General features: G+C 47.8%; 1 protein-coding gene across 1 annotated transcript in view; it reads left to right on the top strand.

Moving 5' to 3' along the window:
- Nucleotides 1–17985, top strand: part of CCDC12 (coiled-coil domain containing 12) — a 78381-nt gene extending 60396 nt beyond the window's left edge. The window contains exons 3-8 of the mRNA XM_073334852.2: nt 6403–6482; nt 13107–13168; nt 13292–13326; nt 14847–14923; nt 16593–16676; nt 17356–17985. Coding sequence (XP_073190953.2) covers nt 6403–6482; nt 13107–13168; nt 13292–13326; nt 14847–14923; nt 16593–16672 — 334 coding nt within the window. The 3' untranslated portion in view covers nt 16673–16676; nt 17356–17985. The remainder of the gene's footprint in view (nt 1–6402; nt 6483–13106; nt 13169–13291; nt 13327–14846; nt 14924–16592; nt 16677–17355) is intronic.
- Nucleotides 17986–21730: the final 3745 nt, after the last annotated feature.

Below are 21730 nucleotides of genomic sequence, written 5' to 3'. Positions count from 1 at the left end.
GAACTAAAAGCCATGACTGGAATTGGGTGTAGTACATCTAGGCACTGAATAGTTTTCTGCACCTGCAGCATCACTGCTGCCCTTATCCCAGGCCCCTTACGTGGCTCTCTCTGCTGGTGCACCTCAGTCCTGACCCACGGCGTTGTTGCTATCTCAGTCCTGAGCAGCACCAAACAAATTCTGCACTTGCTGTTTTGTCTCATGGATAAATCTCCATCGGAGGCTGACGGTGATAAAACCCCTGTGTTTTTGTTTGCAGTCTGACATGGGATTTGAATCCAGCTTAGCGTCAATGGGCAAAAAGCTGTTTTATTACTAAATTGCGTTCCTGCCTGTTGGGGAATCGGATTTAAACCTTATTATCTTTACTATGCTAGAGCCTCCTCCCTACCTGGTCCATGTGCTGCGTATCCCCAGATGGAGGGTGGGTTTAAGGCTGCCAAAGCCTTGCAACACTGAGGGCTGCAGGGGCTACTTGCCAGGAGCCCAGTTGGCTCTGCCTTGTCTGCAGATCAGTTCACTTAACACACAACCCTGCGGCCCTGGGTTGATATCAGTATTAATAGAAATGGTTTGTGTAAACTTCACCAGCAGTAAAACCCTACAGGCTGATCACTGTGGTCTTCACTCTGTGTTCACAAGGCATGGGGCAGCCAGAAGCCAGGCTGAAGTTCTCCTGGACACGGCTGGAAAAGGTCTGTTTTTCTCCAGGATCCCCCCTCTTACTTTGGGGTCTCAAACTCCTCCATTGGAGAGGGCCAAATGAGGGTTTTAACACTTTTAAGTGGGAGGTGGGGCCTACAAAATTAGGGTCACAGAGGCCTCTTGAAATCTAGCAGCGAATAGGTGGTTTGCACAAGGATCATAGAACGTGGCCTTCATGTAGCTTCTGCAAGTTGCTTTGCGTAGGTTGACCCTTTCACTTGCCTAGAGAAGCTTGCAGAATGGGGGCCTTAGGAAGTGAAGCGCAGGGGGCAAATACTATGTTGAGTGCTTTTAGGACCGCTGCTGTTTTCTGCCCTTTGTTTGGCCACTTGTCCAAGCAGTTTCCCAGTCTGAGCACCCGGCTGTGGCATCTGCATACACAACCAGGCACAAAATTCTGCATGGTTATTTGGAAATCTGGCTTGCCAGTGTCACAGTTAGGCTTAATGGTACCACCCTATTGACTTGTTTGCTCTGAGCTATTGTTTTGGAGTGGCTGAACTCCTTAAGTCTGCAGTGGCTTACACTCAGTTAACAGGAAAACCTTCTTGACATGAACTAAAGTGACTAAAAACTTTTAAATGAATGCTTCCATTCTGCAGAGTCTGACTCTACTGGGTTAGTGAGAGAAACCCCTTCAGCGTACTAGATTCGGTCTCCCGGCCAAGTGTCTAACAGCACTGCCTGACATCCAATTACCTTCTGGAGGAATTAGTTACTGATGGTTTCTCCAGGCTGGCAACAAAATTCTGCTTAGTGGGGACTGTTAATAAAAACATAAATAAACCTGAGATGTTTGTGTGAAGAGCACTGCGGCCTTGTTCTGAAAAAAAAAAATTGATCAATCATTTGGGACCAGAAGGAATGAAAGGAGCATGCCAGCTAGCAGTTGCTGAAAGGAATTGGCTCTCCTGGTAGGACTCGATGATAGTAAATTAACCTCTATTGATTAAATTCCTCTTCCCACGCAGGCACAAAAAGATACATTGCAATGGAGAGAGATGGGGTTCAGTGGGCTGAGAATAAGATGGGAAGCTAGGTGCTCTCGATCCCTATTCCGATGTCTGACACCACCCTTGTGACCTTGGGTAATACATTTCACCTCTCTGTTTCGGTTTTCCCCACCTATACACAGTATACTCCTGTTTATCTGAAACCCGATTATCTGAACTTCTGTGTTATCTGAATCTGTTTCTTGTCTGCACTCCCCTCCCCCAAAAAACAACTGCCCATGTGCTACCCTGCCCAGCTGCTGGCGTGCAAACCCCTAGTGAAAGCCCCTGGCCAGCTGCTGGCGTGCAAACCCCACTGCCACCTATGCATGCACATCCCCACTCATTGCTCTCTGCCCTCCTCCCCACCCCTTCGCCACGGAGTTGCTCTTCACCTGGTCGGCGTTGTAGCTCTCGTCCTAGCTTATGCAGAACCGAGGTGCTCAGCTCTCTCTTCGACGCAGCCTCTGTGCTGCTCCCTGGGCGGCCCGAAGGAGCCAATGCTGGGGCATGCGTGCCCCGAGCCAAGCAGCCGCAGGAGCCTGGGTGCCGGGGAGTCTGCTGCCGTGAGGTTACTGTACATGCATAATGACAACAGCTAAGTCTGTACCCTGTCCAGCTGTTTCTGACTGAGGGAGAGGACTGGGATGAAGGGCTGCTTTCTCCATTATCCAAATGGAATCCATCTTGCCTGTGCTATTTGGATAAATAGCAGTGTATTTGTAATGGGGCTAAAATTCCCCTGGCCTTGGGGGCGGGGGAGGGGGAATTAAAGATTGGAAAGCCCTCTGGGAGGTGATCAGTCAACCATGATAACTGCTGTTAGTGATTGCTACTCTGCAGCACAAAGGGCTGGTTCTTGTGGGGCGTGGGGTACCTGGCCACTCCTGCTGACTTCATTAAGTATTAAGTATCCTGACCCTCCTGGACCAGAGCAATCAGCCAGTGCTACCTTCATTTTAACCTTAGAAATCTCGGTAAACTCACTAATCACTCCAGGCCCTGGGACTGTGGCCTTGGGAGTCCCCAAGATGCTGCCCGGGGGAGTAGTTCTTGTCGTCATAACACACCTGGCCCCGTAAGGTTGATCAGTCGCTTCCCATCCCCCCCTCAGTAAAGTCTTTCCTTCATAAAACCAGCTTAGCGAACAGTTTCTCCCCAGCAGCTCTCCCAGCGCCAACCGCATCCAGACACGTCTAAAGGTGAATCCCATAAACTCTGACCTGCATTTGACTCAAAGGGAGAAATGTTTGGCTTCCCTTTGTATTTCAGGCCCATGCCAGTCTCTGTTGGAATCTGTTTCTTTTCATCATCCTTGTTCTACCAGCGTCTGCCCAACTGTGGGAAAGTCGGTCTGGTTCTTGGTGTTATGTTGGGGGCGGGGGGGAACTTGAGATCTGGGCTCAGTTCCAGGCTCGGTCACAAACGTCTTGGCTAAGTCACTGAATCGCTCTGGGGCTTGGTTCCCTCTCCTGCTTATTTTAGATATTTCTGTGGCCCCCTCCTCGTAGTATCTGGGCACTGCAAACTTTCATTTATCTCCCCAATCCCCTTGCAAGTCCTGTGATCTCCATACAGTTGGGGAACTGAGGCATGGAAAGATCAAGTGGCACACACAAAGTCTGTGGCAGAGGTGGGAATTTAACCTAGGTCGCCTAGGTCCCAGGCTAGCACCCAAAACTCTGGACTGTCTTTCCTGTCGCTGTGGGGGAAGGGGGTAGATTCTCTCCCTTTCTCTTTCTCTGTGCAGTGCAGCTGATTTAGTGGGATCTGTTTCGGTTCTACTAAAAACACGGGAAATTGGTTCCCAGTATCAGAACTGGCAGACCAACACTGTTGCCCGCTGGCTGGGTGGAGGAATTCATACAGTAGCAAGTGAAATGCTGCCCCTTTTTGTGTGACCAGAATGATTTCAGATTAAAACTGGCAATGGTGGCTGTCATAAATATAAAGGGAAGGGTAAACACCTTTTAAAATCCCTCCTGGCCAGAGGAAAAACCTTTTCACCTGCAAAGGGTTAAGAAGCTAGGATAACCTCGCTGGCACCTGACCAAAATGACCAATGAGGAGACAAGATACTTTCAAAAGCTGGGGGGAGGGAGAAACAAAGCCCCTCTCTCTCTGTCTGTGTGATGCTTTGGCTGGGGACAGAACAGGAATGGAGTCTTAGAACTTAGTAAGTAATCTAGCTAGGTATGCGTTAGATTATGATTTCTTTAAATGGCTGAGAAAATAAGCTGTGCTGAATGGAATGGATATTCCTGTTTTTGTGTCTTTTTGTAACTTAAGGTTTTGTCTAGAGGGATTCTCTGTTTTGAATCTAATTACCCTGTAAGGAGTTTACCATCCTGATTTTACAGAGGTGATTCTTTTTCTTCTATTAAAATTCTTCTTTTAAGAAACTGAATGCTTTTTCATTTTTCTGAAGATCCAAGGGTTTGGGTCTGTGGTCACCTATGCAAATTGGTGAGGATTTTTATCAAACCTTTCCCAGGAAAGGGGGTGTAACGTTTGGGAGGATTTTGGGGGGAAAGACATTTCCAAATGGACTCTTTCCTAGTAATATACTGGTTAGATGTTTGGTGGTGGCAGCGAAAGTCCAAGGGCAAAAGGTAAAATAGTTTGTACCTTGGGGAAGTTTTAACCTAAGATGGTAAAAATAAGCTTAAGAGGTTTTCATGCAGGTCCCCACATCTGTACCCTAGAGTTCAGAGTGGGGAAGAAACCTTGACAATGGCATACCTCACATATAACTTGCCTTTAAAGACAGAGGCCCTAGCATCCAGTGGGAAATGGCCTCTGTGTTAAAACTGGCCATTAAAAGTTGAAAAATCCCAAATTGCTCCATCACTGATTTTTTTTTTTTTAAAGGGAAAAAAACAATTCAGTACTTACGCAGGATCTAGATGAAAAAGTGTTGTCATCCAATAAGCTGCCCAGCAGCAGTCAAATGCTCTTCCAGGGCTGTTCTGACTGATGCAAGTGCCTAACCAAAAAGTGAGTTAATTTCAAGGTTCATTACAAATAGAAGAGCCTGCAGCCCCTTAGGTATCGCAGGGTAGGTATGAATTTCTGGGTATGAATTACTCTCCAGTGCATCATTTAAGAAATGGTTTTTAGAACAGCGTGATTGGCTCCCACCCCTTGGCTTTTTCTCTAAGCCTCTTGTCCATCTCCCCTCCCCCACAATTTTTAATGCATTTTGCAGTTTAAACTGAGGGCCTTAAAGATGCATTAACAATTTAAACCAATCGAAAGCTTTAGAGCATCTTGAACAGATAAACCAATCTAAAGTGTTGGATTGTTTTAATCTTCTTAATTTGCCTTATGGGCTAAAATACTATTCTATAGCACCAGCTGTTGCTTAGCATTGTTCACAAGCACATGAGACATGGTCTTGCCTTCCAAGGCCCTGATCTTGCAAAAGCATGTGCAGATGCTTGCTTATTATTATTATTTGTCTGACTGTGGCACCAGGGACCCCTACTGTGCGAGATGATGTACAAGTAATCCCACTGAAGTAATGAGGTTACACACATGAATAAAGTTACATATGTGCAGGGTCAGGACCTCCATTAGTATTGAAACACCTAAAAAAATAGACTTAAACCGGAAAAAGATTATGAAAAGGACCAAAAAATGGACCCAATAGGAGAGGGGTTCGGCAGCATCTCTGGAACTCTTCACATCTGGGCCTGGAAAGAATTGGAAGGGTTAACGAACACACATCTCGATGCTGAGCATAGTTTCCCTCTGCCTGCCCACACAGCCCGAGTGGAAGAACTCTGCACAGAAATCCACATTGCGTTCTCTTTGCATGTTCCTTTGCGCTCACCTTCCATAAATAGCTGGGTTTAAACACTCTGGATATGAGGCAAACAAGGGCTGTTCAATTCCAATTAACCTTTAAATGATCTCTTACCTTGAAATATGCCATTATTTTCTTGCACCTTGACCTGATACCAGTTCTGTGGCTCTGTTGGCTTCAGTCACGTCAGCAATGGCATTATGCCACAGGTGAATGGACCCCATTGTGGCTTTCCTGCTGGGAGAATCAAACCCGCTTGTTTCAGTGTAATGCCATGTGTATCGAAGCAGTGAAATATGGACCCCTCCACAGCCAGGACTTCCCTATAGATGCACTGTTTGCCACAGAGAAAATGCTTGAGTAGGTGGCTGGTCTGTCGAATTTGCCTCTCTTCAAGGGGCAACCAGCCTTAATTGTGTCCATCTAGTTCAAAGTCTCTCTTCTTATTTATTGATTATAGGGATGGAGCTAGGCTGTCCTCAATGGTGGCAGATGACGGAACAAGAAGCAATGGTCTCAAGTTGCAGTGGGGGCAGTCTAGGTTGGATATTAGGAAACAGTATTTCACTCGGAGGGTGATGAAGCACTGGAATGGGTTACCTAGGGAGGTGGTGGAATCTCCATCCTTAGAGGTTTTTAAGGTCTGGCTTGACTAAGGTCTGGCTTGACAAAGCCCTGGCTGGGATGATTTAGTTGGTGTTGGCCCTGCTTTGAGCAGGGGTTGGACTAGATGACCTTCTGAGGTCTCTTCCAACTCTAATATTCTATGATTGGAGAAAGTGAGAACTTTGGCTTCTGCATTTCTGTTCTTATGCATGACAGTTAAGATGGTGGCAGCCTGGTGAGGGGGATGTGCATGTGTTTATGCTTCTCCTGCTTTCTCCCCTTCCTTTCTAGGGAGCTCAAGCTGCGAAATTACGTTCCTGAGGATGAAGATCTCAAGAAAAGGAAGGTGCCTCAGGCCAAGCCAGCCTCAGGTAGGTGCTGGAGAGGGAGTTTTTGAGAGCTTGGGAAGGTCGTAACGATGCCTTCCCCCATTCTCCCAGGCAGGATCCCCTGGGAGAATAACGTGAGGGGGAAAGGAGGGCAGGAGAGCTGGCTGTATTTTAAAGAATCCTTATTGAGGTTACAGGGACAAACCATCCCAATGTGTAGAAAGAATAGTAAATATGACAGGCGACCAGCTTGGCTTAACAGTGAAATCCTTGCTGACCTTAAACACAAAAAAGAAGCTTACAAGAAGTGGAAGACTGGACAAATGAGCAGGGAGGAATGTAAAAAATATTGCTCAGGCATGCAGGAGTGAAATCAGGAAGGTCAAATCACATTTGGAGTTGCAGCTAGCAAGAGATGTTAAGAGTAACAAGAAGGGTTTCTTCAGGTATGTTAGCAACAAGAAGAAATTCAAGGAAAGTGTGGGCCCCTTACTGAATGAAGGAGACAACCTAGTGACAGAGGATGTGGAAAAAGCTAATGTACTCAGTGCTTTTTTTGCCTCTGTCTTCACGAACAAGGTCAGCTCCCAGACTACTGCACTGGGCAGCACAGCATGGGGAGCGAGGTGACCAGCCCTTTGTGGAGAAAGAAGTGGTTCGGGACTATTTAGAAAAGCTGGACGAGCACAAGTTCATGGGGCTGGATGTGCTGCATCCGAGAGTGCTAAAGGAGTTGGCAGATGTGATTGCAGAGCCATTGGCCATTATCTTTGAAAACTCATGGTGATTAGGGGAGGTCCCAGAAGACTGGAAAAAGGCTAATGTCGTGCCCATCTTTTAAAAAAGGAAAGGAGGAGGATCCTGGGAACTACAGACCAGTCAGCTTCACCTCAGTCCCTGGAAAAATCATGGAGCAGGTCCTCAAGGAATCAATTCTGAAGCACTTAGAGGAGAGGAAAGTGATCAGGAACAGTCAGCATGGATTCACCAAGGGCAAGTCATGCCTGACTAATCTAATTGCCTTCTATGACGAGATAACTGGCTCTGTGGATGAGGGGAAAGCAGTGGATGTGTTGTTCCTTGACTTTAGCAAAGCTTTTGACACGGTCTCCCACAGTATTCTTGCCAGCAAGTTAAAGAAGTATGGGCTGGATGAATGGACTATAAGGTGGATAGAAAGCTGGCTAGATCATCCGGTTCAATGGGTAGTGATCAATGGCTCCATGTCTAGTTGGCCACGTGTATCAAGCGGAGTGCCCCAAGGGTTGGTCCTGGAGCTAGTTTTGTTCAATATCTTCATTAATGATCTGGAGGATGGTGTGGATTGCACCCTCAGCAAGTTTGCCGATGACACTAGACTGGGAGGAAAGCAAGATACGCTGGAGGGTAGGGATAGGATACAGAGGGACTTAGACAAATTGGAGGATTGGGCCAAAAGAAATCTGATGAGGTTCAACAAGGACAAGTGCAGAGTCCTGCACTTAGGATGGAAGAATCCCATGCACCGCTACAGACTAGGGACCGAATGGCTCGGCAACAGTTCTGCAGAATAGGACCTAGGAGTTACAGTGGACAAGAAGCTGGATATGAGTCAACAATGTGCCCTTGTTGCCAAGAAGGCCAGTGGCATTTTGGGGTGTATAAGTAGGGGCATTGCCAGCAGATCGAGGGATTTGATTGTTCCCCTCTGTTCGACATTGGTGAGGCCTCATCTGGAGTACTGTGTCCAGTTTTGGACCCCACGCTACAAGAAGGATGTGGAAAAATTGGAAAGCGTCCAGCGGAGGGCAACAGAAATGATTAGGGGACTGGAACGCATGACTTATGAGGAGAGGCTGAGGGAATTGGGATTGTTTAGTCTGCGGGAGAGAAGAATGAGGGGGGATTTGATAGCTGTTTTCAACTACCTGAAAGGGGGTTCCAAAGAGGATGGATCTAGACTGTTCTCCGTAGTAGCAGATGACAGAACAAGGAGTAATAGTCTCAAGTTGCAGTGGGGGAGGTTTAGGTTGGATATTAGGAAAACCTTTTTCACTAGGAGGGTGGTGAAACACTGGAATGCATTACCTAGGGAGGTGGTGGAATCTTCTTCCTTAGAAGTTTTTAAGGTCAGGCTTGACAAAGTTCTGGCTGGGATGATTTAGTTGGTGTTGGTCCTGCTTTGAGCAGGTGGTTGGACTAGATGACCTCCTGAGGTCCCTTCCAACCCTGATATTCTATGATATTTAAAAAACAAAACGTAGAAGATGTGAAAGATACTGGATTGATCACCCTGGAGAGTGAAGTCCTCTGCCTATAAGACAGGGTCAGCAGCAGGCCCAATTTCCTGCACCTTGCCCTATCTGGAGAGACCACCTCTGCTAGTGCTGTAGCAGGAATGCTTCAATCCTTGGCCTCTGCTCTACCTGCCAACAAGGGCCCCGTTACAGTTTTCATCTAGATCCTTTCCACTCGTCACTGGGAGGAGATCCACTATACTCATTTGATGCTGGCTGCCAAGCAGCTGTCCATCCGTTAAGCCACTGACCTTCGCTACCTTTGACCCTGTGACCTTGAGGGGAAAGGTTCCATATCACCAGTACTTTCTTTTTTAATTCAAACCAAGTGTTGGAAACCTGCCTAACTTTTTTTTTTCAGTCTGATTTATTATGATAAACCAGGTGGCGCTGGGCATGTGCCTACCACTCTGGGAATTTAGTACCAGCTGCACTCCCCGCTCTGAAGAGATTAGTCTAACCGAGTCTCTCTCCAGTATTTACACTGTTATTGCTCCTCCCACGTCGGTCAGTCTTAATGTCAAACTTGGTCCAACTCAGCTGTGTGGTACCCAGTGCCCGGTTGGGGAATCTCGAATGGCTCGGAGAGTGAATGAAATCATCGTTCCCAGCAGTATCTGAGAATTGAGCAAATAGTCCCTGCATCCTAGACACCATCTGAGTGTGACAGTGAATTGGCCCTACAGAGACTAGACTAGAGTGGTTCAGTTCCCATGTCTGGGTTTTTATACTTCATATAAACCTCTCCCACAGACTGTGGCGATTACTAGCGGGAAATGAGCAGGAGTTGGGACGGCATAGGCAGGAACAACAGCGTGGCTTCACCTCCCAGCAGATGTAGCTGCCACGTCATTTATGCTTATGTTTCCAAAGAATGGGCCAGAGGCTTCTCAACAGGGCAATCAATCCTTTCTTCTCTGGCTCATGGGTTTGACTCCAGCTTGGGTTAGAAGTGATGGAAAGGGCTTTCCTGCTTATCGGCAGTGTGAGATGGCCTGTGTGAAATGAGTCTGTGAGGTTCAGAACCAATTCTGTTACACCGGAGTCTGTCTCTCACTAACAGGCTCCGTTGAGCGGCTCGGCAGATGTGCCAAGGATCGAAGGAGCATGGAGGCCGCCCTCCAGTGGTGGTTCCCTTGAGGTCGGGGTTGAGGCACATCAGTGTGACCGTGTGGAGGAGATTATATTGTGACTGCCCTTGCCGAAGCTTTTCTGTGGGCCCACAGCATTGGGCCAAAGGTTCCCAACGTGGGTGCCTAAAATTAGCTATGGAAAGCCAAATTCAGGCCTGTAAAGTAGTCATTTGATTTTCAGAGGAGCAGGGCTCTCCTGGAAGTCAGTGAGAGCTGTGAGTGCCCAGCACCCTCCGAGAATCAGGCCACTTCTATTCAGGTACCTAACTTTTTAAACAACTTATGTTTGAAACTATTAGCCATAACTTCAGGGATTTCAATCTGGCACCGTTCTCCAGCTTGAAAATCCATGTACCCTTAATTAATGTAAAACAAAAATCCCGATTTGTCTTGCTGCCAGCATGGTGGTGGTAAACCCTCACAGAAGAGAGCTCTTTAAAATATGTGCCAAACAATGGGAGTGGCAGGAATGAGTTCGGGGTATTCCTCTTCATCCTTTCCAGAGTGCTGAGTGCGGGAGTGGTGGCTATAATTAGAAATACTGGGGCCTCTGTGGATCTCAGCTATGGGCAGAATCTCATAGTTTGCCCTCCTGGGAAACAATAACGGCATTTTCCCACAGTCATCAGAGTGGGAAGGGGGCATAGCTGCCTCAATTGTTTCCAGGGATGTCTGAGAACCGGTCGTCTTTACCAGCCTCTCGACAGAGCTATGACCTCCTTTAAAGAGAACACCAGCGGCTTGTAATAGACCAACGCTGCCTTCAGGAGCCTTGCCTCTGAAAGCGTGTGGTGCTGTATGTCTTGGGAGAGGAGTTGCTCTGTAGCTAAAGCATGGAAATTTGGGGTTTAGGCTTGTTTAAAATCATTGATTTGGTTGCGGGGGGGGGGGGGCAGAGATAAGTCAGGAATCCTGATGTGTATCAAAACAGGGTGTATTCATTTAAAACCACATAAGTAAATTAGTTTGACGTAGAGGTCAGGTAACAAAATGGAGAGGACCTCTCTACTGCAAGTCCTCCCATGTCACAGCCTGATCTTACAGTATGGAGCAGTGATTCTCGACCTATTTACTATTGTGGGCTGCATGTGCAGCTCTCTGTGTTATGTGGGCCACATCCACACACTATATATACTTCCTGTATGGCCCTGACGATGTCACATGGGCTGCAGCTGTAGTGGGCTGCTAGGAGCCCGCGAGCCACAGGTTGAGAACCACTGGTATAGAGAGAGCTCCTTCCTGTCGCCTGAACTGAACCACGCTCTAAGCAGAGTCGGTATCTAACCATATTATAGTCCTAGCCTGAGTTTGCCAAGGGAGTAGAGCAGGTTCTGCTCTGTGACAGCCCCCTTCACTAATCCTACTTCATCTTTTCCGTGTTTCTGTGTTTTTGTTTCCATCATTCAAATCCATTTCCTCTCTGGCCAGGAGCATCCATGGAAGCACAAAACAGGCACAAATTAAACCAACAGGCTAGAGTTTCCCACTCCTCAATGGGCATCTGCAGTCTGCATTTCTAACACCTGGGGGAGGGAGCATGGGATAGAAATAGCACTCGCAAGTGCAGAGTCATGGCCACCAGTAAATATTGCTGTGCTCGGAGTGTCCGGGCCTCTCCCTCTTGCAATGTCTGAGCAGAAAGAAAGATGGAATTCTGCCGTTGGTTTCTCCCTGTCTCTTGTTCCACTTGAGGCTTTACATTAGTTTTGAAGCAGGGATTTTAATCTAGTTTGGGTACTTCTCTGAGTTCAGAGTTCTCCCGGTCGGGGTGTTTCATTCTCAGTGGTGGATGTGCCCATCACAGGAGGGAAGGAGGTATCATATGCTGTGTGTAAGTCTGAGTTCTGGGATGGATAATGTAAAGAATTACGATAAGGAGTTTAAAAGTAACTTGCCACAGAGCTGTGGAGTGGGAAGTCTCCCATGATTACTCTAAATACAGTAATAGCTGGGAATAAAGTTTGCCAATCATCTTTTCAGTGCTTCAGATTGTGGGGCTCTGTCCTTCCACTAAGACAGTGTTTCTCAGCGACCAGTGGACTGGTGCCAGTCCCTGAGATCCCCCTACCGCAGTCTAGGAAGGCAGCAAGCTGGTCCCTGTTGAGAGGGACGGCTCTAGAAAATGCTACTCCTGCAGGAAGGCTCTGTCCTGTGCATCCCTACTTGCTTTAAATTGACATAGTCAACTCAAGTCATATGTTATAAGCAAATCCATTTCCTTTCCAATGTTACAGCAGCAGAGGTTGGACTCAAACCGGGTTTTAATATAATTGACTTCAGGACTGCTGCTGTTCACTTCTTGCATTTCTCTCGGTTCGGACGATGGACATCAGTTTCACGGTCTGTTTTGCTTCTGGAGTGCAGTGTTTGGGTTGCAAAAGTTGCAGGGGAATGTTTTTGTAGAGAAGCATGCCTGTTGGGGTTAGGTTTTGTAAAAGCTTCTTAAATACCAAAGTGAAGCATCGTCTTCATGCTGGCTTTCTTATAAGTCACTTTGTTAACATCACATCAGCCATGCTATCAGAGGCTCGTTCACCTGCACATCTACCAATGTGATATATGCCATCATGTGCCAGCAATGCCTCTCTGCCATATACATTGGCCAAACTGGACAGTCTCTACGTAAAAGAGTAAATGGACACAAATCAGACGTCAAGAATTATAACATTCAAAAACCTGTCGGAGAACACTTCAATCTCTCAGATCACTAGATTAGAGATCTAAAAGTCGCAATTCTTCAACAAAAAAACTTCAAAAACAGACTCCAATGAGAGACTGCTGAATTGGAATTAATTTGCAAACTGGACACTATTAAATTAGGCTTGAAAAAGACTGGGAGTGGATGGGTCATTACACAAAGTAAAACTATTTCCCCATGTTTAGTCCATATGTGACACCCCTCCCCCCCGTTCCTCACACGTTCTTGTCAACTGCTGGAAATGGCCCATCTTGATTATCATTACAAAAGGTTTCTTTTCTCTCTTCCTGGTAATAGCTCACCTTAACGGATTACTCTCGTTACAGTGTGTATGGTAACACCCATTGTTTCATGTTCTCTGTGTATATAAAATCGTCCTAATGTATTTTCCACTGCATGCATCTGATGAAGTGGGCAGTAGCCAATGAAAGCTTATGCTCAAATAAATTTGTTGGTCTCTAAGGTGCCACAAGTCCTCCTGTTCTTTTTGCGGATACAGAGTAACACGGCTGCTACTCCTGAAATTTGTTAACATTTGTTGTTCTGTTGTTCCCTCTAGTGGAAGATAAGGTGAAAGACCAACTGGAAGCAGCGAAGCCAGAGCCTATTATTGAAGAAGTGGTATGTGTCTTGGTCTTCAGTACCTGCTTTGAAATATAATTGTGCACACTTGTAAACTCACTCTTTTCCATTACATGAGTTTGGCTGATCTTAATCAGAATTCCTTTGTTCCTTTTCCCCTAGGATTTGGCAAACCTCGCCCCCAGAAAGCCAGACTGGTAAGCGCGATTTTAGGAATCAGCTTGCATAGATTCAGTCCTTTTAGTCCTAAACATCCGTGTGTGTGTTCATGGTCACAGGGACGCTCTCCAGCTATTTCCATAACTTTAACCCTGTTAAGGTTGTACCACCTGGGATTACAAAAAACTGGGAAACTTATGTTCAGTATCAAGGGAAACTTCCCAGTAGCGAGATCTGAGCATAGAACAGTCTCCTAAGGAGAGAAATAAAATCCCCATCCCTGGACATCACAAAAGTTAGACTGCAGAAAACCCTAGTAAATGTCCTGTAGAGAATGAACAAGCTCTGGCTTTTGGGATTAGCTAGATGGGACAGATAAGTGGTGCTGATCTCCACCTTCTGGGAGTTTCTAGGATGGATACAATTTGTCTTGTTTCTATTTGCCTAATGATGAAAGGATCTGGTGAAGCTTGTATTCTTTGCATTGCCGTTGCATGTGGAGGCTCGATTGGGGTCAAGGCCCTGGTGTGCTTGATACTGTACAAACACACTGTGAACGATGGTCCCACAGCATGACAGCACCCTGATTTCAGCATGTGGACAGGCACCAGGCTTCACGCACACAGCTGGAACAGCATGTGCAGGATAACAAGCTAAGGAATATGTTACTGACAGGGCCTTCCGAAGCCAAGAGCATCTGTGTTCAAAGAGTGTGGGACAGGTTTCTGATGGAAGTGAGGGGCACAGAAGGGCCTGGCCCAATGTTCTCCTCAGCTGGATTTTCACATCCTCCTGTTCTGAAGCCCGATAGATGGAGGTGGCCTGTGTGGCCGCTCAGCAGTGGGTGCGTTAGACCGTTTCTCCCCAAGGGGTCCTCACTGGTTGAGTGTTGGTGTTTTGGGCTCAGCTGGTGAGTTGGCTTCTCTTTGAGTTTGACTGTTGTTGTGCCACATGGATCGCTGGGCACGGGCGTTGAGGAGGGACTAATGTGAGTTGTGGGTCTTGCGAAGTGTCAGCAATTCAGAGACACTTGTGGCCACCAGGAATCTCATGGAATCCTCGGTCTTGTAGATGGTCTCTTCTCACACTTAGGAAGGGCAAGAATTGCCCTGTGGGGAGGGGCAGAGGCCAAAGATTTCTTCATTCCCCTTCTTCCCCCAGTGAGGTGAAACTCCCCCGCGCCCCCATGAAGCTGGCACTTTTCTTACCCTTTCCATCTAATTCCTGTTTTAAGGGAATGCCGCTGCTCCCCTGCTCTGGTGGTGGTATTTAGGGACCACCAGTGGCAGGGGTATTCCATCCGACTGGTCTGCATGGCTCTTGCATTGGCTCTGATGATGATTAAAGTGCTGGCAGCTTGCTCTGCAAGACACAGTCTCTGCCCCCAAGGAGCTTACACTGTAGATGCGGTGTTTGTGGCTGTTCTTCATTTGAGACCCCAGACTGGCTCTGAATAGACTCATGGATCCCTTCTGCTGGGCTAGCTGGTGGGCTAGCTTTGTGTCTGGGTGTGCTTGTGTGTTGGGCTTTTTTGCTAAATTACAATCCTCTCCCCCAGGGATTTAAAGCGAGACGTAGCCAAGAAACTGGAAAAACTGGAGAAGAGAACGCAAAGGGCAATTGCTGAATTGATAAGTAAGTGCACTGCTGCTGTTGAACTAACGTGGAAATGGTTATAGACTTGGAAGGACTGGGGCCAAGATTTTTCAAAGGCAGGAGACAAAAATTAGGCTCTTTAATTGATCTGTATGAATCTGTATAAGTGCTCCCAGCAGTTGCTTCTGAGCTCAGAAGGATCTCCGGGGGAGCTCAGCTCTTTGAGAAGCAGACTATTTACTTAGGTGCCTCCATATTTATCTTTGAAAATCGTGGCCTCATTTTCAGGCAGTAAATATTGTTGATGGTCCGTGACGCACTTCAGGGTGCAATTCAGACCAGTGGGAGGTTGGGTCACCACTTGTATTACAACCCTGAATGCCCCGAAGTGCTGCTTTTGCTCCCTGCCTGGATCTCCTCCAGAACCCAAAGGGCTGGTTCCTTTGTCATTTTAGGTGAGAGAGAGAATTTGGGTTTTCTGCCCCTTTCTTTTATAGTCCAGTGAACCTTTGAAATGGATTCTTCTGAAGGTTACCCTCAAAGTACGGTTCCTTCAAGCTGTGAGGAAGGCAACATTGAGTCTGGTGGAGAAGGAAGTTCCCTGCTCTTTCTTCCCTCCCAGGTGTTTGCTAAAATGCAAAGTGTTCTCTTTCCTGTGATCTCCTCCCCTTCTTAGTTTGATGGCCCCATTTACTGCTTATATGTCAATTGAGGTAAACGCCCATTCCTTTCTTTAGGACAGACCAGTTTACCAAATCCCCGGGACATGCCTGGTTTAAACACACGTTAGTCATAATTCCAGCATGTACTCAGAACTCTTTACACACTACACAAGCCTAGTAATGATCAGTGACTTATTAGTTTTCAAATCATTCTGCACAAGGTGTGTTTTGTATAAAGAGTATTACAGTTGTGTGTAGCGTGTGAACAGAGAGGTGCGTAGGGTCACAGCCAGTTTCTCACTCAGTCTAGAAAGCAACAGAAAGGACTTTACAACACGAGTGGAAATGAACAGAGAGAGTGTTTTAAACATGTTGGACTTGTAGAGAGCTGGAGCTCTCTGGACAACGCTTAGCACCGATGCTGTAACTTTATTTCCAGTTCTGCTCTGAATCTTCATGGCTGAGAACGATCTCCAGTGCAAGCTCAGTGGAGCTCGGCAGAACTTTTTAAAACGAAAGGCTGTGGAATAGTGTCAGGAATGAGCCCCCCAGGTGCCCTCTCTCTAGAGGCATTGAGGTGGTCTCTGGAGTGAAGAGTAATGCTGCCTTCCTCTGGTAGTCAGCCAGCCAGATTGTGTTGGTCCTCAGACCATGTTTCCAGCCAAGCCCTCACCGGATATGTCTAAACCATTGTTAGTTCCCCTTGATTGCTTCCCTGATGGGTGGGTGGCTGGTTCGGGGAGGGGTAATACGGCTGCCCACCGTGGGCAGATAGACATGTCTATGGGATGTGCCCCGAGGCTACAGTGGTACAGGTTGCACAGTAGAATCCAGATTCGCCCAGCCAGTTGGGTGACACCCACATCCACTCCAGAAATAACTGGGACCTGAGCCAATTCAGAGTCAATGGAGCAGGGAGACTTGCTGGCAAGGTTGGTGGACATCCTGGAAGTTTGGGTAGCACAGTTCAGATCACCCCCTTAACGTGCCGTTCTAAACTCTGGTTACACAATGATTGCTGACTGGCTTTTCTGTTGCCCGCACAGGAGAGCGATTGAGAGGCCAAGAGGAAGAACTGGCATCAGCTGTTGGATCAGCAAAGCAGGAAGGAAGTGATTCTGATTAAGGAGGTCTGGTTAGCTGTCTCAGAGCACAGACGCATTGGGACTTGTCAGATTGGTCTTGTCACTCTTGCTTACAGAATCCTTAACTCCCTTGGACTTGGGTAGAGGGTAGTGTCTCTCTGAGACTTGAATGCTTTAGCCACAGCTCCTAAAGGGGCAGGTATGGGGAGCCCTGTCTAGACCCACAAGCATGTGGCTTGCTGTGTGTGAGCATTTCACACGGGAATGCTCCATGCAACGTGCATGTTGCACGCTGCGTTCTCATCCCCCGGTGAGCGTGCCTGGCTCTCTGGCTCAGCTTCACAGGGGGTGATCGTTGCAGTATGTGGTTTGGGATTGCTGGGGGGAGGGTGTCCAATGGAGCTTTTCTGGACTTTTGATGAAGGAAAAGTTCTCGGATAAAGCACTGGATCAGATTAAAGGAGCAAATGGCTCATGAGTGGCATGCGGGACACCACATAGCCCTGTGCTTAGCGATCATCCCTGGGAACTTCACCTGAGAATTGTGGCCCCTACCTACACTGGTCAGGGAATAGTGGAGCATCTTTCTAGCCCAAGCCGTGTTTAAGAGCAGTGTGCTAGAGAAGTGCGAACGCTTTCTTTGGCCAGTGCAGACACTGTGTTTCTATGCTGTGTGTGTGCATATAGAGCCAATTCCTTTGCTGACCTCTTATCTCTCCTGCAGACAGCTGAGCACATGGCATAACTGTGTAATATACAAGAGGGGCTGGTGAGCTGTCGTCACTTAAACGGATGAGGGATGAAGCCTCTCCTTGCATGGGCGACTTTGCTGAGGGCAAGAAAAGACCAATGACTGTACAAAAGAATCCCGAAATGGCCTTGCAGCTGGAAAGCTTTCTGCGTGGTCACTAAAAGCGGCCTTGCCTGCAGTCTAGAAGAGATTCATGTACGATTCATATTGTTCCCTTTTGCTTTTTACACACACCCACACCCACACCCCCCCCCCCCCCCCCCAGGAGGTTGTGGAGCATGTGCCGTATCGGTGGGCTTTGTTACGGATAAAACTGGGCTGCCACATAAAAAAAAAAAATTTTTTTATAATAAAATGATCCGGCAATGGTGCAAAATGTCCCGTTCCTGCGCTGGGCGCATCAGTTCAGCGGGGAGGGCACGAGAGCATGTGCCGCAGAGGTAGTTAATTTCACATTGGGTTTAGTCTGTGGGCCGGCTGCATCTGCTTTGTGGGGGAGGAAGTGTTCCCCGGGCAGCATCAGCTCAGGAGCGCACAGCTGAGGAGCCGCAGCTGTGAACACGCCCCATTCAGTGTCAGATTATTCCTATGACTTTCTAAAACCTGTGTTCGCAAAAAGAAAAGGAGTACTTGTGGCACCTTAGAGACTAACCAATTTATTTGAGCATGAGCTTGATATTCACAGCTCTGCAGGAGCTTGGGCCTTTGGCTCTTTTTGAATAATGAATCCTTTTCAGTGGCCCTAACTTCACGGGGAGCATCAGGGTGCGTTCCTAGGTCCCCTTTGTGAGAGCGGGGTCCCCTTTGCCCTGGGATGTGGACCAGGCTAGCCAACTCCTGATTGAATCACTGTTGTGGTAGCAGCATTCCCATAAGTGTGGGATTTATTTAAAAGCTCACTTTGTGTGGTACAAATGCAAATCACTCTGAAGACATTGTAAAGGATAGACCTGTCGTAGAGAGCAGCTAGTGATGAAGGTTGTAAACACTTTGAGGAAGACGGATGTGAAAAACAGGTGGAAAAAAGGGCCAAGGATTATGCCAACTCCTCAGTGGGAGCCTGCACTTTCCTATGTGACATCAGTTCATGACCTGATCTATTCACTGATCAGACTATACAGCCACAAGAGAACAGACCAGATGCTTTGACGTCACCATGGGATATGCTGGACAGCCTATATACATTTAAAAGCTTTGGAGTTCCTGAGATGCAACATCTGATGTGTAAGAATTTGACAGGGATCTTTCGAGCAGAGTTTACACAGAATACAAATAAATGTCCCAGCTAGCAGATACATACTGCTAGTTAGCTTGTTGAAAGCTGGGGAAAGGTGTTGGGTTAAACATCTCTAGATCAGTCTTCTGTCCACAATTCAGGAGCAGAACAGGCCCCAGGGATTCACGTTTCTTCTGGGCTGTCCTATGGACGTGCCTTGGCGCTGACCTGCAGCGGGGAGGAGGGGTTGCTCTCACAGCAAAGCAGTGTAAGACACCCCTGCTTGGAAAACTGAGGGAACACAGCTCGCCAGATTGTACCCTGGGGAATGTCACAGGGAGCCACCCTCAACTGGGCTGCCCTTGCTAAACAGGGGGTAGGATTACCAAATCCCACTGGAAATAAGAGGGGGTGGGAACAGGTGTTTTTATCTGGTGGCAGGGCACCATGGCCTTATCACTTTTTACCTGTCTTAAGGATGAGTGAGGTGGTAGAAAGGAGTGAGTGGGGAGTGGGTCCTCGGAGGGGGGGAAGAGACGAAGCAGGGGGTGCCTTGGGGGAAGAGGAAGAGCGGGGGCAGGGCCTGGTGAAGGAGGGGCGGAGCTGCCAGTGGTCCACTGAGAGTCGTGGCTTTTATTCAGCAATTCCTAGAGCTGAAATCACAGATGACCAGGCCCAGGGGCTGGGGACAACCGTCCCACACTACCCAGTGAAATCATTCAGAGCTGGGCCGGGGGACCTCCAGACACGGCAGTGGGAGCGAGTGGCAAGCAGCGACAGCGGCAGATAGACCAATGACAGCAGCCATGGAGGCATTGTTCTTTGCCGTCCTCCCACCCCCTGCCCTGGGGTGGTGGTGGGTGGACCCATGTGAACGTACCTCTGAACTCTGGATCTTCACTAACCAGGGACAGCCAGCTGTGAGCGGGGCGCAGTGGAGGGAGCAGGGAGTGGCATGTTAAAGGGATTTTGGTTCATCGGACTTTCATGACACAAAATGGGAAACTGAGGCAAAGGACACTGCCCAACACGCTGCGGGGTGGGCGTTTGCGGGGTGGGCATGTGCTTTCAACTCATGCTTGTGGAGTTTTCCCAAATTCATGCTGGGTCCCCTTTTCCCTTCTCATCAACATTTTATTTTGTGGCACTGACTCAGTGCTTGTGCGTGGGGAAGGAAGTAGGGCTTCTGAGAGGTGGTGGTGAATTTTCCCACATTACTGGGTGGGAGCTCCAGCCAGTTCTGGGTCATATGGTTAAGAGGAACCCCTAGATATCAAACCCACCCCTGGTCGCTGCCAGCTCCATTTGGTGGAAGAGTTACACCAGAGTCATACAAAACTCAGCAAGAGCTGGTCCAGATATTTCAGTCGAAGCATTTCCCAGCTGAAATAGGGGGTTAGGCCCAAAATTGGTGAGAAAAGATCCCTTGATTTAATGGTAGGATTTTCTGACAGGAAATTTTGACTTTGTTTAGTTTCTAACTGTCAAAAACTAAAAATTCAATCAGAACGTTTTCATTTTAGGGGTTTTGTCACCCCACTTTCTCCCCTTTTTACTTTTCCACTGACAAAGGGGGAGAAAAAAAAGAAACAAACAATTTTGGGGTTTTTCTTAAAATAGACTAGAGCTAGAATTTCCTGTTCATTCCTCCTTCCCTGCCCTGAGGTGCATGCGCGCACTCCCCCCCCCCGCCCCCCCCCAGTGCCACATGTGTCTGGGTGGTGGTGGTAATTGCTCAACGGTCCTGTTGGCTGTGTCTCTGAGTGACAGATTGCGCCGTCAGAGATTTATCCACACGAATAAATCACTAAATCTCCAAAATATCGACACTGGCTGCAGTTGCCATGGGATGGAAACTGGGACTTTAGTTTCCCATGCTGGGATCCCCAGGAGCTTCTTGGGTGCATGACACATCTTTTCTTCAAACACTGATTCCCTAGTGGCCTCTATTTTTGTAGCCAATAGCCCCAGAAAGGGGCTCTCTAAGGTGGAGGGGAGACCCCCCAAGTTCTCTTACCCTCAGGCCTGACAGAGGCTGAGAACAAAAGAAGATGCTGACAAGAAACTGAGACCGACTTGCCCACCCCAAACATTCCAAAATCACGAGTCAGGCTCCAGAAAATCTTGTCACCTCATCACAGGCCTCCAGGAGCTGGCGCTTTAAGAAAAACGCCAAATATCGCAGGAGTCACGATAAAAGCGTGAGAGCTGGCGACACTGCTGAGAACTGGTGCTTTCATCTCAGGAATGGAACTGAGCCGTGTTTTCCTGCCAAAAATGGGAGAGTCTTTCCACAGATCATGGAGGCCTTTCAAGGCTCAGGCAAGGGTTTGGGCCGAGCCGAGCACTTGGGGAGCTGCAGTGACTGGGAGCATGGACAAGCCAGTGGGGATGGAGGGATCGGAGGTTAGGGGTTGGCTGAGCAGGGGGGAAGCCTGAGGCTTGTTTGGGATAGGGGTTGCAGCCTGGGGGTGCTGCTTTTGAGGTGCTGTTGTGGGTCAGATGGTTTGGACTATCTCAGGACGGTTTGGACTATCAGGGCAGAATAACTGAATAAGAAGACAGAGAGCCCCAGAGTTACTGTGTGCAGCCCTGAGAGACTTTTGGGGAAATAGCAGATGACTACCTCTCTGCTCCCCTTTGGGATTACAGATGGTGACTCACCTGTACATAGATTTTACCTGCTTTGACCTCTCAAAAACTCTCTTCTTTTTTGTAAGCTAATAAACCTTTAGTTAGATTATTACAGAATTGGCTGCCAGCTTTGTCTTTGGTCTGAGATGGAGGATGCAACTCAATGTGGGTGAGGGACTGGGCTTTTGGGCCTTGGAGTAACCTGGAATATTTGTGATTTTTGGTGTACGTGACCATTTATTACATAGTCCAGTTTGCCGGGGTTGCAAGACAGGCTGGAGTGCCAGAGGGGACTGTCTGTGACTCCGTGGTAAGACGACTGTAGTACTTTGGGAGTTCGCATTTGGCACGGGGTTGGTGAAATCTAATTACAGACCATACCACCGGGTGTGTGTGTCTGCCCTGCTTTTGACAGTCATCCCTGAGTTAGGCACTCACCGTAATGAGCTGCTCCAGACAGCATGACAAAGGCCATCTCCTCCCGCTCGCTGCCTCTCC

Source organism: Lepidochelys kempii, chromosome 2 (assembly GCF_965140285.1).
Source record: "Lepidochelys kempii isolate rLepKem1 chromosome 2, rLepKem1.hap1, whole genome shotgun sequence".
NCBI classification, from domain to species: Eukaryota; Metazoa; Chordata; order Testudines; family Cheloniidae; genus Lepidochelys; species Lepidochelys kempii.
The sequence above is the reverse complement of the archived record's forward strand: the minus strand, read 5'-3'. Positions and strand labels throughout refer to the sequence as shown.